The following is an 18,241-nucleotide window of genomic DNA, read 5'->3' as shown; positions in this document are numbered from 1 at the left end:
AATAACAGAGTTGGAAGGGACCTTAGAGGTCTTCTAGTGCAACCCCTGCTTAGGCAGGAAACCCTACACCAGATCAGATCAGACAAAGGGTTATCCAACATCCAACATATCCCCCTTCCCAGTTAAAAGAAGCTCTAACGCCGCCCCACTCCCGCAAAAGCCTCCAAATACTCCTCTATTTCTTTCAGCCGAGCGCTCAAAACAGAAAAATAGGGAGAAAAATGCAAAATGTTGCTTCGAGGGCTGCCGCCCTCATCCCAGGGCGGACTACAATTCCCGGCAGTCTTTGCTCCCGGGCTTGCGCGGCCCCGCCCACCACGTCTGCGAGGCCCGACTTTCGGGCTGGCGGAGCGGTGAGGCGGAGCGGTGGGCGGGGGCTCCCCGGGGAGTGGGCGGGGCCAAGAGCTTTCCCCGGGGACCTGGGGCGAGCTGCAGCGGCGGCGGCTAGTTTGGCGCTTTCAGGCCGAGCGGAGGCGGCGCAGGTGAGCAACGCGTGGCTCGGCCGGGCTTGGAGCGTGCGGGGCAAGGCAGGGCAGAGCAGCCGGCCGCTTTCTCTTCCTCGGCTGGGGCGCGGGGACGGCTTTGGGGCGGCGGGATGCCTTTGCTAGTAAGGCAAGCAAGGTCGGGCTGGCTTCATCCCTGCCTAGCAAAGGAAAGGGCCGGAGGGAGCTCGGCTTCTTCTCCCCCTTTGCAACGAGAAGCCCCCAGAATTGCAAATAAATAAATAAATAAATTCAAAAATATTGCAAAAAATTTGCAAGAAAATTGCAAATAATAATAATAATCAGGCGCACCGGCGTTGGGTTCAGACGAGCATCCATGGGATCCCCCCGCCGGAGGACTTGAAATTCAAGGGTAATTTTAGACCACCCGAGTCCTGAGGTTGTGGGGGGGCAAAGGATTTTTCCAAGACGTGATTGCACCCGGGGAGTGGGGCGGAACCCGGTCTTGTGAACCCTCTGCTGGAGATGCGTGTTGGAGAGTTGTGTGAAAGTGTGTCCTGACCGATTGAAGGAACCCCGGCTTCGTTGGAGGGCAGCTGCAAGCCGGGGAAAGGGAAGGATTTCAGAGGTATCTTAATCTTTAGGGTGCCCTGGTGTCCCTTCAGACGTTGGAGGGAAACACGTCTTAATTCGGTTCACGTTTGAGCCACTTGGATCATTCAGGGGAGATATGGGGTTCTTGAAGATTTGTCCCCAAATCAAACTAATATTGGAGGGGGGAGATATTTTGTTATTTTAATACAGGAAGGAGTTTTTCTTCTTCTTTCATTAAAGATGGATGATGGACAAAAATATTTTTTTTTTCGTACCAAAGTTTTACGAACTTCAGGGATGGGGCTGCATTATGAAACTAAATTATGAATTGTAGGAAGAGCTAGACAAGAAATTTGCCACCTTCCCGTGCCTTCTTACAGTAATCCTTGTGAGATGGATTAGTTTAAGCTTTTGACAAACTTGGTTTCTGAAAGGGTTTTTTTTTTCTACAACCGTGGTATTTGGATCTGGGTTTAATTGGTTGGCCTGTTTTATTTTGACCCCCCTTTTTTAAAAAAATGTTTTTTTCTTAAGTCCGTGGCTGGATTTTTCTATAAGTTTTGCTGGTCACCTGATTTCCCTCCATCTCCCTTCCCTTTAACTGTTTAAAACTACTTTTTTTTCCCCCTCCGTCCTTCCTTTCTTGCATCACTCATTTGCTTCATCATGCTTTTTTATCAGTAGGATATGTTTTACATAATGTGCCCAAACAAATTGAATGCGGTGGAGAATCAGATGACTAAAGTACTTTAATTACACAGGAAAAGATTGCAATTAAACCATTTGCTTGAGTTAGGGAACCACACCGGGAGTTGTGTGTTTATGGCCACAATTAAGCTGGGCTGGTATGACACACAGGTAGGAGTTGGGGAGTTGCACATCCTTCTATCCCACAGTTCAGTGTACAGGTAGTCCTCGAGTTACACAACACTTCATTTAGTGACCGTTTGAAGTTCCGTCACTGAAAAAACCTCACTTGTGACTGTTTTTTCACACAAGCGTTACAGCAGTGATGGCTAACCTTTATGTTGGCACAAAAGTGCCAACAGTGTGTACGTGCTTGCACACGCATAATGAAATGCATGCACGACCCCCTCCCACTTGCCCTACTCCCCTGCACATGCGCATGCGCCCCCCCTCTGCTTTCCCCATGCATGCACCTTTTGTGCTCCCACCACCACCCTGCGCATGTGGGTATGACCCCCCCCTGCACCCCGTTTTGGGCCTAGTAGGCCTCCCTGCAGCCTCCTGGGAGCCAAAACGGGCGGGGGGGCACACCACATACACCCCATGCCTCGTTTTGGGCCTAATAGGCCTCCCTGCAGCTTCCTGGAAGTAAAAACAGGGAGGGTGGGGGGGCACACCACACACCCCTGCACTCCCCCCACCCTCTACACATGCGCATATGACCCTCCTGTGCTCCCCCCGCGCATGCGTGGCAGAGACTGGAAAATCAGCTGGCTGGCGGGAGGCATTTGCGATGGAGCTGACCCAGGGTGATGACTTGCGTGTCCACATAGAGGGCTCTGTGTGCCACCTGTGGTTTGCGTGCCATAGGTTCGTCATCATGATGTTATAATATCCCGATGGTCATGTGATCAAAATTCAGGCCCGTGGCAGCCGACTTGTACTTACGACGGCTGCAGGGTCCCTGGGGTCATGGGATCGATCCCCTTTTGCGACCTTCTGACAAGCAGAATCCAGGGGAATCCAGATTCGCTTTAACCACCCAGTTACTCATTTAACAGTGGCAGTGATTCGCTTCACAGCGGTGGCGAGAAAGGTTGCAAAACGGGGCAAAACTCACTTAACCAATGTCTCACTTAACAGCTTACATTTGGGACTCAATTGTGGAGGATTGTATTGCGTAAACTCAGAAATGTGGGACAGTTAGGAAACCCTCGTTTATTAGGTATAAATTAGACGTGTCTCCCCATGCAATGAATAAAATCCAGGGTGAATTAACAAACAGGAATTCCAAACTGGTTTGTTCCTCATAATTTCCTAAATCCCATCATTGCTTCCAATCCAGCAGTTGGTTTGCAAATCTTTCTTTTTTACTTCTTTTATTTTATTTTTTTCTTCTACCAATCAACTTTTTCTAGCAACGATGCTCCTGGTTTTTTTTTTTTGTTTTTTTTTTTTTTTTACTCCTACATTTGGACACTTTCATTGTACCGACAGTCCTCACCTTACGACTGCAGACACGACCAGATTTTTACATTACTGAGCGAGGTTAAGTGACTATGCCTGTTTTTTTAAAAACAAAACAAAACGTGGGTGTTGAGAAAATCATGCAGTCGTTAAGTGGATCGTGCAGCCACTAAGCAGATCCAGCTCCCCCCCCATTGGCATTGCTTGTTCACAAGCCTGCTTGGGAAGATCACAAATGACAATCACGCTGCCCCCATTGTAAATACATGCGGATTTGCCAAGTTCCTGAATTTTGACCCCATGACTCTGGGCATGCTGTGACACATAAGGGCAACAACTGGTCATAAGTCACTTTTTGCCAGTGCTGTTGTAGCATGGCTGGCTGGGGAATTCTGGGAGTTGAAGTCCACAGGTCTTAAAGTTGCCAAGGAGGTCCACAGCTGCCACTTCGTTTTGTCATTTTGACTCTTTTTAATGATTGCTTTCAATTTGCGAGTGGGGCAGTTGTGCAAGAATTTTTTTTTTTAAAGTACAAAAAATGTGGGGGAAAGGAAATAAAAAAGTAATCGGTTGGGGCAGTTAAAAGGTTGAAAAGAACATAAAAAGATGTTCAAAGCAGTTTGGTCTAATGGTGAAAGCCCCAGACTAGAAAGTGGGAGGACATGTGTTCAAGTCTTCCCTTAGCCATGAAAACTGGCTGGATGACTTTGGACCAGTCACCAGGAGATGGTTAGTTCTATTCCATAATGCCCAATTCCCCATAGATTTGGTGCATTTTAAAAAAAATGTCTGGTGTTATTTTAATGATTTTAGCACAAACTTGCTTGTCGAAAATGTTCTTTGCTTAAAAAACATTCAGCTCCCTGAAGAGTGAGGGGAAACTGCATGAAATTCAGTTTTTTTAGAGATTCATCTGCATACTTTCTATTTTCCTTGAAGATCACAATTTCATTTCATGTGAGCACGTTGTGAACTCACAGGTGGTAATGGCACTTAAGGGCTATTTATTGTTGACTTTTAGTATACATGCTGTTACTTGTGTTCTCTCTCATACATCTCAGTGAACCAATCTCTGATCCCATTTAGCAAACCAGATGTTGGCATTGATGGCTCAACTTTAGGTAAGCATGATGGGGCAAGACAATTCTTGCCAGTTGGCGTGTTGGGTAGGTGGGGAGGCAAGTTTGAGATAATATCCAGGCTCCAGGGCATGAATGTACTGCCTGGTGAACCTCCATGGATTTGAGTATCACTATACTATCGATGTAGGGACACAGTGGCTCAGTGGCTAAGAAGCTGAGCTTGTCGATCAGAAAGTTCGGTGGTTTGAATCCCTAGCACCGTGTAACAGAGTGAGCTCCCGTTACTTGTCCCAGCTTCTGCCAACCTAGCAATTTGAAAGCCTGTAAAAATGCAAGTAGAAAAATAGGGAACACTTTGGTAGGAAGGTCACAGTGCTCCATGCGCCTTTGGCGTTTAGTCATGCCAGCCACATGACCACAGAGATGTCTTCGGACAGTGCTGGCTCTTTGGGTTTGTAACAGAGATGAGCACCACCCCCTAGAGCCAGAAATGACTAGCACGTATGTGCGAGGGTAACCTTTACCTTTAATTGCTCTGGAGGACATCAAATACAGGTGAAGGAACTTACAGGTAGCCTTTGACTTAATGCAGTTTGTTTAATGACTGTTTGAAACTATAACAATGCTGGAAAAAAAGAATGACTGTGGAGCAATCTTTGCACTGATGACTGTTTGGCTGTTTGGTAACAGCCACACATTTTTAACAATCAAGTGATCATCATTTGTGACCTTCCCAGCCCAGCTTCTGACAAGCAGAGTCAATGAGGAAGGCCACCAGAGAAGATTGCAAATCAAACCATGCGGTGTCTTCCTTAATAACTATCACGACAAAATTTTGGTGGGGTCACATGTTGCCTCATTTAATGACCATACGCCTTAATGATGATTCCCCCCCCCCATTGTGGTCGTGAGTTAGTGTTGATATACACTGTAATTGAATGTAAATGAAATGAAGTTCAAATTACTAGAAGAAAAGGAGAACTTTTATGACTGTGAGAACAATTAATCAATGGAAGAAGTTGCCTTCAAAGGTTATAGATGCTCCCATCCCTGGAGGTTTTCAAAAATAGACTGGACAACCATTTGACCGGGCTGGTATAAGATCTCCTGCCTTGAGAAGGGGGTTGGACTAAAAGACCTACAACAGAGGTCTCCAAGCTTGGCAACTTTAACAGAATTCTGGGAGTTGAAGTCCACAAGTCTTAAAATTGCCAAGTTTGGGACCCCTGACCTACAACGTCCCTTCTAGGCCTTTGCTTCTATGTTCTATGTAAATGGAACAATCCTATTGATAGGAGCAGTATTTTGTTATTGTTCCGTCACTAAGTTGTGTCCGACTCTTCGTGACCCCTTGTACCATACCATTCCCTTTATCCTCCATGGTCTCCTGGAGTTTGTCCAAATTCATGTCCTTTTCGTCAATGACCTTATCTAACCATTTCCTCCTCTGCTGTCCCCTTCTCCTTTGGCCTTCCGTCTCTCCCGACATCAGGGTCTTCTCCAAGACGTCCTCTCTTCTCGTTTGGTGGCCCAAAATCTTTGAATTTCAGGATCTGTCCTTCCAAAGGACAGTCAGAGTTGATTTCCTTCAGGATTGGCTTGATTGGGTCTCCTTGTCATCCAAGGGACCAGGGGTGGGCTTCAAAAATGTTTAGCATCGGGTTCTTTGCCTGGTTGCTAGGTGGGCGTGGCCATGGTGGGCGTGACTTAGTCAGCCTCCTGCACCACGGTGGGGGTGTCATTTTTGCCCCCCCTCCCGGGCTCTGGAGGCTTTTCTTGAGTCTCCAGGAGGGCAAAAACGGCCTCCCCAGGCTCTGGAGGCTCTCTGGAAGCCATTTCCAGCCTTTCCAAACTTCTGGGAGGCCCGTTTTTCGCCCTCCCTGAACGTCCAGGTGCGCCCTGCACTTACCTGCATCCAAAACGGGCCGTGTGCTGACCCCTGGGAGTAGCGGGGTGTGGTGGGCAGGGCCAGCCAGGAGTGGGATTTGGCGGTTCTCCAAACTGCACAGAATCTTAACTAGGGGGCTCTCACGAACCCCTGCAAACCCCCAATAGCCCACCCCTGCAAGGGACTCTCAAGCGTCTTCCCCAACACCACAGTTAGGATCAGTACATATAATTATGACAGGTCGCCTTAGGTCCTTCTCTGTGTGATAGGAGAAGGACTTACCTATATTGTATACAAAGTGGGATTTCAAAAGTATATTCTGGATCACATTCTGGTGCCTTTGAATATATTGGACTTAACCTTGTTTGATCTTGCCAACAGTTTAGCTTTTTGGCCCATCCGCTGAAGCTTAATGGAAGTGAAGTCTAACACATCCGAATGACTTCAGGTTGGGTGGAGAGTAACTCCTCTCTATCAATATTAACCGTAGCAAGCTACAATTTCTCTAAAGATGACCCATTTTCCTCCAGAGAAAACATGGCCGCCTCAGCCACAGAAATATTGGTTCTTCTCTTGCCTTCTCTTGTCGTTGGCAAGTCCTAGGTAACGCAACCTCAATCCCACCTTTAAATCTACATTGACTTTGGGGCGGTAAGGATTTCATTGAAAAGTTCTCCTGCTTTGTGGGAGCTGCCAAATGAAATAGGTTAGCCTAAAAAAAAGTTTTGATAAGGCCCGAAGAACCTTTTATACGGCCTAAGGAACATTTGGTGTTTCTAGAAACAACATGGGGTAAAAAAAACAACGGGTGGATAAATTAAATTACACTTTCCTAGAGGAAAACAAGCTGGCCAGTTTCAGGAAGAACCAAAGCCGCTGGTTATCTAAATGAATCATGGAACATTTGGGTGGATTGCAGAATATTCAATGTTTAATGAAGCATGTGATTCAAAACAAAGGATATTGATGACCTTTTCGTCGTCGTTTGCCCAGAATAAACATCCATCCTATTGATAACATACTGGGACTCCCGGGAACAAACGTTTAATGAAAATACATTTTTATGAATGAACTATTCTCCAAAGCACCAGAGGCGAGGGACAAGAGGTTATGAATGGAAGCTTATCAAGGAGAGATCCAACCTTGAACTAAGGAGAAATGTTCTGACAGCGAGAACAATTAATCAGTATGGAATGCTTTGCCTTCAGAAGTTGTGGATTCTTCATCACTGGAGTTTCAAAGGAGCTTTTTTTGAAAAGGGCAACTAGACTTCCTTTGTGTTCCCTTGAAGACGTTTCGCTTCTCCTCCAAGAAGTAGTTCATCAGTTCCTAATGCCCGTTTCCAAACCGATGAAGCTTCTTGGATGAGAAGCGAAATGTCTTCAAGAAAAACAAAGTACAGTTGAAAAAAGAGCATCTTTGGGGAAACCACGGCCTGGATGACTGAGAATCTCCATCATTGGAAGTTTTTGAGACTGTACAGCCATGTAGAATAGAATAGAATTGGAATTGGAATAGAATAGGAATAGAACAGAGAATAGAATAGAGAACAGAATAGAAATAGGGTAGAACAGAACAGAACAGAATAGAATAGAATTCTTTATTGGCCAAGTGTGATTGGACACACAAGGAATCTAGTGCATATGCTCTCAGTGTACATAAGAAAAAATAAAATAATACATTCATCAAGAATCATAAGACATAACACTTAGTGGTAATCATAGGTTACTAATAAGCAATCAAATCATACTAGGAAACAAATAAAACAATATAAATTGTAAAGATACAAGCAGCACAGTTATAATCATAAGTGGGAAGAGATAGGTAATAGGAGGGATGAGAAGGATAATAGTAATACAGTCTTAATAAGTAGTTTGACAGTGTTGAGGGAATTATTTGTTTAGCAGAGGGATGGCATTCCGGGGAAAACTGTCTTTGTGGCTAGTTGTTCTGGTGTGCAGTGCTCTATAGTGTCATTTTGAGGGAAGGAGTTGAAACGGTTTATGTCCGGGATGTGAGGGGTCTGTAAATATTTCACAGCCCTCTTTTTGACTCAGGGTGCAGTATATAGGTCCTCCATGGAAGGCAGGTTGGTAGCAATGTGATATTCAAAAGCAATCTTTTTGTGTTCTCTGTTTGAAATGCTAGTGCTGAACCTGAGCAGTCACCAGTTTTCTGGTCAATAGAAGCAGTAAATCCTTTAAAAGCAAACTTTGATTGGCTGGGATGAAGAGCCTTTATCTGACGGATAAGGAATGGCATAAAGAAAGACTCTGTATTGCCATTCTTTGTGTGTTTCTGCGATACCCTAAGTTTTTATCATTCAGGTTTTCCTTTTGGCACGCAGAGAAACTTGAAATTCAGAGCAGCTTTGCAGGGAGTCCTCGGCTTACGACCACAATGGAGCTCAAAAGTTCTGTTGCTAAGTGAGGCAGCTGTTAAAGTGGCTGTTTGCCCCATTTCACAACTTTTCTGTCCACGGTTCAATGCATCCCTTCAGTTGTTAAGCTAGTGACACGGTTGTTAGGTGAATCTGGCTTCCCCACTGATTTTGCTTGTCAGATGGTCACAAAAGGAGGTCATGGGACATTGCAGCCATCATAAATACGAGTCAGTGGCCAACCGGCCAAATTTTGATCACGTGACCGTAATTTCATAAACTCGAAAAATGATCCCAAGCCCCTCTTTTCAGTGCCATTGTAGCTTTGGCCACTAAACAAACCATTGTAAATCAAAGACTACCTCTACTTTTGTCTAAAGTAAATCTACACTTTAAAAAAGGGTTCAGAGGAAGGATGATTTGGTAATTTACTCCTTCCTGCTCTTTCTTTCTTTCAGTATTTTTCTCAAGAAAACGTGGCCGAGAACCGCATCGGAAAGCTTTCTCGTGGTGGTTTTCCTCAAAATCGAAAGAAATACTTCGTGCTAATCTTTTTATAAAAACGTCCTTTGGTAGCAGCCAGAAGGAACGTCTCTCCTGTCTTCCTGTTTATCGAATATGTACTATGGAACATGCTGGAGAATATGAAACGCGGGCCACGCCATCACACATGTACCATGTGGAGAGACAAGTATACAACCAAGGGATCCTGCATGAGCAGCTACATACGAAGGACAAAACAACTCGGTCCCTTCATCAGAAGATAGCACACTCTCTCCGGTAAGACATGAAATCTCCTTAGTTTCATTAAATGGAACAAGGTGGCCATTCTTCAGATGCTGTTCAGGTAGTCCTCGACTTACAAATCATTGAGTGTATTGTTTGAAGACACAATATATCAGGGCTTCGGCAGTTACCCCATTTAAATCATGAGTCACGAGCCGAACTTCTAAAATTTAAAAGATTTATTAGGAGTAAACATGCCGGCACTGCCTGGGTGTAGCCGACTCTGAGCCGACTCTATTCAAGTACAGCTCTGCCATTAATATTAATAACAATCTTTTACATTTCTGTTTCATTTAACAAACATTACCTAGTAATATCCGTTGTCTTTCACTTTAATCATCTATATTTCATATTTTACTTATTACTGTCTAATAAACAATAGTTATTAACAGTAGTCAGTAAAGTTATTATTCTTATTCAAGGTCATCTTGTCATCTTGTCCATCTTCCATGTTTCTTTTCAAAAAAAAAATTTCAATGTTCTTTTTAAATCATTGAGAGCCTTATTCTCTTTACAAACAAATATTCCACTACACATCAATAGAAATTTTGTTCTATCACTTTAATCATCTAACATATTTTCTTACCCTTTTCTATTTCTAATATAACAATGCACCCTTGCAGAATCCTCTCCTTAAGTTAAATTTTAACCATTGTCTCTGTGTCTTTTAGATAGGTTTATACCATTAATTCTTGTACGTTTTTCCTGTACCTCTATATCTTGTTTCAATCTTTTGTAGCTTCTTTTCCTTTCCCTCTTCCCTCTCTTCTTCTCCCTCCCTCTTTTTATTCCCTTTTCTATCTGATTCTCCCTTCTGTGATCCTCCCTTCTGCTTTTTCCTGATATTATGATTACTTTTCAAATTACTCTTTTTTTGGTTGTTGCTTCAGTGCTTAAGTTTTTAACTCTTTCCCCCCTTTCCCTTTTTTGCCCTGCTTAAAATTGCTTGGTCATTAAAGATGGCTTCTTCGTTGTCCCGCCCTTCTTGTTCTGCCAGCGTTTCCTGTTGTTTTTCATAGTTCAGGAGCTCCATTTCTAAAAAGTGAAATACGAAGCCAAAAGATCCTCTTCTTGTGCTTCTTCTTTTTGTTCTTTAAGTCTCATTTTTAACTCTTCAAGGAATGATGCCATTTTTTAAAAATTTAAACAACCCGCCAATTGATTTTATTTTATTTCATTAGGATCCTCCATCCAAAGTTCCAGGAATCATCCAATAATCCAAAACTGTTTCTTGCTTCTTTTCTCACTTTCTCTTTCCAGGGTCTTTGTTATCTTATAACAAAGTTTCAGCTACAATGTATCTTTTGCAAGTCTTGTTAAAATTCCACTATCAATTTTTTTTTTTAAAGTTCCAGGTGGTCTCTTCCATTTTCCAGATTCCACCCTCTTTTTTCCTTTTTCCCTCTGCTGCTTTCTTTCTTTTTTTAAAGAAAGTTTTTAAATTATCCAAGAATCTTTATCCCTTTAACACTTTATTTTCAGCTAGAAATAGCCTGTTAATGTCAAAGTGGATTAGTATCAATTTCTTATTCGAATCTCTTCTTCTTAATGTTCCAAGTCAGTTTAAACTGTCAATGTTAGAGGAAAAAAAGCCAATTCCGTTTCCTTTCCCTTTCTCTTTCGCAGCTTAAAATCTTTTTTAGGAATAGTATTAGTCTTTAAAATTCAGGTTCCAGGTACCTTAAATAGATGTTCTCCATTCAACCCGGTCAGTCAAATTTTCTCCTTTAAACTTCCTCCTGCACAATCTTGTCTGGTCGGGTTCTTCTTTGAGGTGGCCATTTCTGACCACCGCTGCAAACACCTTTGGGAAAAGGGAGTAATGGCCAGCCGAGGAGGAGAGATGCGGCTCTCCTCAGTCCCGCTGATGGCTCCCCCTTCTTCACCACCTCTACGGGGTAGCTTCAGCCCCGAATCCGGGCGGCTCAGGGTGCTCCAGCGGCAAGCACAAATCAAATCTGCGGATGATCGTGATTTGGGTCCATCGCCAAAGAAGCCCAAACCGGAAGTCAACAGACTCATATTTATGACGGTTGCAATATCTCAGGGTCATGCACTCCAATACGGAAGGCAGAGTCACTTAACAACCATATGGTCCATTTAATACCTGCAGGGATTTGCTGAACTTGTGGCAAGAAAGATCATAAAATGGCTCACAGCTCAATGTAACAACTGCTATTCTTAGCGGTGAAAATTTGGGCTCAATTGTGATTGTAAGTCAAGGACTATCTATACCTGTGATGGTGAACCTATGGCACGTGTACCACATGTGGCACACAGAACCATTTGTGCTGGCACGGGAGCTACAGGCAAACTTACCTCACTGCGCATGTTCGCACCTCACAGTGGGTTTGAGGCTTTTTTCGGCCTCCCAAAGGCTTGAGAAAGGCTTCTGCAGGCTTTGCAGGCCAAAAACTAGCTCCGTTTCATCACTTCCTGTTTTTCTGAAAATACCGGAAGTGACAAAATGGGCCCAGTTTTCAGCCTGCAAAGTCTGCAGAAGCCTTCCTCAAGCCTCTGGGAGGCCAAAAAGGCTTCAAACCCACCGAAAATCAACTGTGAGATGCAGTGCAGATAAGGGAGTGGGGGTGGGGGGAATTGTGCGCTTTGCCTTTGGGTGCTGGCAAGCGAGCACGAGCATGCAAGCATGTGCACAATTTTTGGCACAGGAGCCCAAAAAGGTTAGCCACCACTGATCTATACTAATATATTTTAACTGTAATCCAGAAATTGTAATTTTGCTTTCAAGCAGGTGTAAATATGGCCGTTATTTCATTGGATTTACCCCTTGCTTTAAGTGCCTGGTTTCTTTTATAAATGCCATAGTTAGCTTACTCAAAACATTATACAGGCAGTCCTCGACTTACAACAGTTTGTTTAGTGACCATTTAAAGTTACAATGGCACTGAAAAAAGTGACTTAGGATCGTTTTTCCACCCTTGTGACCGTTGCAGCATCCCCATGGTCACAGGAGTTGCATTTGGATGCTTGACTGCCTCACATTTATGACGGTCTCAGTGTCCCTGGGATCACATGATCCCCTTTGGTAGTCTTCTGACAAGCAGAAGTCAATGGGGAAGACCAGATTCACTTAACAACCGTGTTACTCATTTAACAACTGCAGGGATTTCATTTAAACAAACATGGCAGGAAAAATTGTAAAACTCCCTTCACAGATTTCTCACTCAGCGGCATAAATGTTGGGCTCAATGGTGGTCGTAATTCAAGGACTACCTGTTGTCTGATTCCAGCAATCGCTCTAATTAAAATCATGATTCTCAAGCTAAACCTCAACATACTTCAAAGGATCTATTAGAGGTGATGTGATGACCCAGGGAGTGGCACAAAAGCAACAAAGTCACAAAAGTCCCTTTAATACCTCCAACTTGGCCGCCAATGTCCGGTTATCATTGGCTGGAGAAAACACTCTCCCAAGAATAGTTTTTAAAAGGAAGAAATTCAGTCCCAACCCAAAATACCTATAAATTATAAATAAAACTCAACACAAACCACGCTGCAGCAATTAACGAGACAGGGCAGGATAAGGAATTGCAGACTTCCAAAAGATAACGAAACACACAGTTGGATGACGCCAGAACCCAGATATGCCTCGACAAACAAACATAATGCACGCTTTGCTTCCAGCAACTCTGCTGTGCATAGTTTGCCTTTTTAAACAGTTTTCCCAGCTGCAGCTAATGAAGGAGATTGGGGCCCTTTTCTCCCCCGTAACCTCTGTAACTCACGTTGCTCCCTTCTCCGTTCCTCCCTGTGTGTCCTAGGATGAAGATGGAGTGGCCCTGGGTCTTCCTCTGAATGCCCAGCTGGACTGCGCCCTTCCCCAGTTTCTTCCAAAGCTCGACCTTCCCCTCAGAATCAGATTCCAACAGGGACATGACAGGCGACATACCAGCACCGCCCTGTATGAAGCCAACTCTGATATACATAATTTACAGTCCCCTGTGACTTGTTTCCCCCCTCCCCCTTGGGTGTGTCATAAACCAGATTCTCCAATTCTGCACGTTCACGGGCTTGGTGTCCACATTCATGTTCTCCAATTAATTATATTTGCGGGGGAAAAGCTCTGGTATTTTGTTTACAATCTTTTAAAGATAAGAGTTGGAATGTACTTTCGCTTTGCTGCACTTCTCTTCCAGGTTTCCTTCCTCCCCGCCTTATGAGTTGACACCTGTATCTGTGGTAGGGGCAAATGTATTTTCTACAACTAATGTTTATTTTGGCCCGAGGCATCTTCTTCGTGTCTTTTGACTGACAACTTTTTTTTTTTTTTTGCTTTGGATGCTTTCAGCTGTTCTTCCAAGAAAGCCAAATCAGTTCTCTATGGCTTTTTCCCGATTTTAACATGGCTTCCTCAATATCCTGTGAAAGAATATTTGATGGGAGACTTGATCTCCGGGATCAGCACGGGGGTCATGCAGCTACCTCAAGGTTAGTAGAGTTTTAACTTTGAAAAACAAAACCTTCTGTATCCTAAATCAGGAGTGTCAAAACGCAAAGCCCAGCGGCTGGATCTGGCCTGTGGTGGCTACCCTAGAAATAGTGAAGGACCAGTCCGCGATTCCTCTGCCAGTGCAAATTGAGCTTTGCTGGCAGAGGGTTGCAGGAGGCTGTCCCAGCTGAAAACAGAGCTTGTGAGGGCCGGGTGTGGGCACCCCAAGCTGTTTTCGTTGGCAGAGGATTGCAGGAGGCCGTCCCAGCCGGAAACGGAGCTCAGGAGGGCCAGGCTCTGACCTCCATTTTTGTTGCCAGAGAGTTGTGGGAAGCCGTCCCAGCTGAAAACAGAGCTCGCAATGGCTAGGCCCCGAGATACGTTTTTGTTGGCAGAGAGTTGCATGGGGCCATCCCAGATGGAAACGGAGCTCAGGACGGCCGGACATGGCCCCCCGAGCTCCCTTTTTCCTGGCAGAGGGTTGCAGGAGGCCGTCCCAGCCGAACATGGAGTTCACAAGGGCCAGGTATGGCTCTCCTGAGCTCTGTTTTTGCTGACAGAGTTTCAGGAGGTGGTCCCATCTAGAAACAGAGCTTAGGAGCCCATTTTCACTGGCAGAGGACTCGGGCCACCACAGGTGCCTCCCAACCCAAGTGACGTCATGCTGGCCATGCCCCCTGGCCACACTTCCCCGCCGAGATCGAACACAAACCTGATGCAGCCCTCAATGAAATGGGATTTGACACCCCTGTCCTAATTTGGGGGGGTGGGGTGACTTGCTGCTGATTTTCTTTACTAATTTGCTGGGTTACAATTCCCTGATCAACCAAAATTTCTGACTGGGGTTAAATAGGAACCCTAGTCCGACAGATTTCTCACTTTTGTTTAAGCAACAGGGTACAGATTATGTACAGTACAGGTAGTCCTTGGCTTACGACCACCACAGGCCCCCAAAATTTATGTTGTTAAGTGAGACATTTGTTAAGTGAGTTTTGCCCCGTTTCACTGGCCTTTCTTGCCACCATTGTTAAGTGAATCACTGCAGTTAATTTAATAACCCAGTTGTGAAGGGAATCTGTCAGAAGGTCGCCAGAGGGGGATCACATGAACCCCCCCCTCCGGGACACAGCAACCACCATAAATCTGAGTCGGCTGGAGGGGCGGAGCTGGCATTGCAACGATACGGCATGCGATCTTGGAGGTCTGAAATTGCTGCCGATATCTTTGCTCCTGGACAGTCCAATCGGATCTAAACTGTCCCGAAGAGACGGTGAACGTGAAGAGCGCATCCTGTCGATCCCAGGGATACCGCAAAGTCCCTGGTAGATCCAGGAGAAGCTCTTTTTGCCAGCGGCAAAGAGGCAGCCATTAAAGCTGCTGAAGTTGGGACAGCTCTGAAACGAAAGAACAGAAAGAGAGAGTGTGCCGGTTTGGTGAGAACTTTTTCTTTATTTTAAGATTTGAAAGGACACCCTAAGGAAAAGAAAGAATCTGTAAAAGTTTTGACAGAAGTGATTAAGCGGCAATTTTAGAAAGGAATGTCAAAGTAATATTTATTTTTTTCTCATCGCTGGATTTTCTATACATGATCTTATATTTTGAAACTGGACTGGTTTTTTTCTCTTCTTTCATCTATTCTTTTTCTCCTTTTTGATTTTATAATATTTTAGGCTAGAGACTCCCTTTTAGTTATTTTTTTAAAACATCTTTTTCTTTTTTTAATTAATTCTTATTATATTTTGCTTGGAAAAGGAGGAGGAAAGTGAAAGCAAAAGAAACTTTGTAACACTGCCAACTAGAGGCTTGGAAATATTCTATTTCTTTTTCTTGACCAGACAAAGCTGAGAAAGAACTGAGACTTCTTTTCAAGGACATTGCTATTTGATAAGATAGAGGGAAGATCATGGGCGAGTATTATTGCAGGTGCTCTTCTGGGTTTCTGTCAACAGCTGGAGTCTGGTGTTGAAGCTTATAGGAAAACGAAAGGTGATAAGTCTCTGGAGAAGAGAGTTATAACAAGAGCCTTGGATAATTAAACAAAGTGCAGTGTACTCTTTTGATTTTTTCTAAGCTGCGCTACCCCTCATCAGTTTACTTTTTGTAAAAGCTATTTGGATTTTTGGCTCTTTGGAACTTGTCTTTGTTTTTTTTTCTTGTCTTTGGAAGTTAAATTTCTACGCTTGCTTTTTATTTTAAAGGAAAAGCTTTAGTATTAATGATTCCCTTCCTTTTCTTTTTAAGGGAGTAGACTTTTTTCTCTCTCTCCCTTCCTGGTATTTTTGTCTTTCCATCTACCTTCCATATTGGTTTTTTTTAAAAAAAAAAATCTTTCTGGCCTTTTTTTTTCCTCTTATGCATCCTTTTATATTTGAGACCTCTTAATTGGATTAAGGTGTTGAAGAACCTGAAGAATTTTTCCTTTCTTTTTTTAGCTTTTTATTCTTCACTTTTCCGCCTTTTTTAGGATTTTACAACTTTTTCTTTTTTGTGCATGTTTATGGTCTTTTCCTTCATTTTTGAATTTTTACTGTTATCTAACCAATCGTTTGGAATAAGGTATACAAGAACTTGAAGAATTTTTTTTCTTTTTTTATTATTATTACTATTTGGCTTCTTTTTTCCTACTATTTTTATTTGGAACTGCAATTGGTTATTTCACAATTGGATTAAGGTCTAGAAGAACTTGAAGATTTTGAATTGCTCGAAATGAGTAGGAAATTAACAGCTCCTGGTTCCTCAACTTCTACTTCTTCCTCTCCACCATCTGGAGGACAACGTTCAATACAGACAATGTTAAGGCAAGAAAAAGAACAAGAAAAAGTGACCCTGCAGATGTTTATGCAAGGAATTCAAAATATTCAAACAAGATCAGAGAATATTGAAAAGAGAATAGAGAACATCGAACAAAGAACAGGGAAAACCGATGAAAAAGTGGAGAACATCCAACAAATGATGATGAAGTATGATGAGAGACTCCAAAAAATTAAAGAAGATAAACAAAGAAACAAGAAGATTGGAGACATTGATAACAGATTAACTGTGGTTAAACAAGATAAAAGTGGTATGCTGAGATGGGAGATGGACAGATCAGAATTTTATCTTAGATTCCAAAACATAGAGGAAGAAAAAGGACAAAATCTAGCTGAGATAATGATAGAAATATTGGCTGAAGCTTTGGAAATAACTGAAGAGAAGATGATGGATAGAATAGATGAGGTCTATCGAGTCTTCACAAGATGTGCAATGAGAAATAGCTTACCAAGAGAAGCTCACATCAGATTTACAAAGAAAGCCATTAAAACATAAATACTGCAAGTGGCAAGAGAGAAAACATTGAAATACAAAGATAAGGAGATTGTGGTCTTGAAACAAGTACCCAGAAGAGTGAGAGAGATGAGAAGAGAATACCGATTCTTGACCAAATTGCTACTTAAAAAAGAGGTGCATTATAGATGGCTGATTCCAGAAGGTTAATGTTCACATGACAAGAACAGAGATATAGAATTGACTCAATTGAGAAAGCCGAATCATTTTACACAGAATTTTTCAGAGGGAAAGAGGAAGAGGCAGAAAAAGAAATTTCACTAATTGAATTCCAAGAGGACTGCCAAATGACAACTGAAAAAGAAGAAGGTGCAGTAGGTGGAAAGGAGGAAGCCAAAGAACAACGTGAACCAAGATCCACGAGAGCTGTCAAACCTAACTACAAAATATAACCGTGGAAGAGAAAAAATTGATTACAATTAATATAAATGGACTTAATTCAGCCGTTAAAAGAAGGAAAACCTTCCATAAATTAGAGAAATTAAAGTTTGATATAATCTGCCTACAAGAAGTACATATTAAAAAGCAATATGAACAATTGTTGATACAGCCAAAATTAGGGAAAATATTTACTTCTCTGACACAATGCAAGAAAAGAGGAGTGGTTTTATATATTAAAGAGACCATCCCAGCGAAATTTATTTATACTGATGACGACGGAAGAATACTAATGGTGGAAATAATGGACAATAATACGAAAACACTCCTGATTGCAATCTATGCCCCAAATGACAAGAAGAATTTTATAAAAAATTACATATGAAAATAATTGAACTAGACTATGCTAATATAGTTATGGGAGATTTTAATGGAATTGTAGACAATAAACTGGACTATACAGCACAGAAAACAATAAAGCAAAACAGAAAGACTCTCCCTAAATCTTTTTTAAAATGGTAGATGAAATAAACTTAAAAAATACATGGAGAGAAAGAAATGCTAAAACTAAACAATACACCTTCTACTGAAATAGACATTTATCATGGTCCAGAATAGATATGATATGGATGTCAACAGAATTGTTAACTAATATTCTTCTTCTTCTTCTTTTTCTTCAGCGTTTGTCTCGCGCTCGGGCGAGGTCCGCTAATGTCCTTGAGTACTGCTTCCACACCTCTCTGTCTGCCACGCGTGTCGGGT

General features: G+C 42.8%; 1 protein-coding gene across 1 annotated transcript in view; it reads left to right on the top strand.

Annotated features, from left to right (window-relative positions):
* The first annotated feature begins 375 nt into the window (after window positions 1-375).
* SLC26A5 (solute carrier family 26 member 5) overlaps window positions 376-18,241 on the top strand; it is a 52,696-nt gene continuing 34,830 nt past the window's right edge. The window contains exons 1-3 of the mRNA XM_026701669.2: window positions 376-482; window positions 9,000-9,321; window positions 13,637-13,776. Of these exons, the coding sequence (XP_026557454.1) occupies window positions 9,167-9,321; window positions 13,637-13,776 (295 nt within the window). The 5' untranslated portion in view covers window positions 376-482; window positions 9,000-9,166. The remainder of the gene's footprint in view (window positions 483-8,999; window positions 9,322-13,636; window positions 13,777-18,241) is intronic.

The sequence above is a fragment of the Pseudonaja textilis genome, chromosome 5 (genome assembly GCF_049901715.1).
Source record: "Pseudonaja textilis isolate UNSWEBS1 chromosome 5, rPseTex1.2, whole genome shotgun sequence".
Taxonomy (NCBI): domain Eukaryota; kingdom Metazoa; phylum Chordata; class Lepidosauria; order Squamata; family Elapidae; genus Pseudonaja; species Pseudonaja textilis.
The sequence above is the reverse complement of the archived record's forward strand: the minus strand, read 5'-3'. Positions and strand labels throughout refer to the sequence as shown.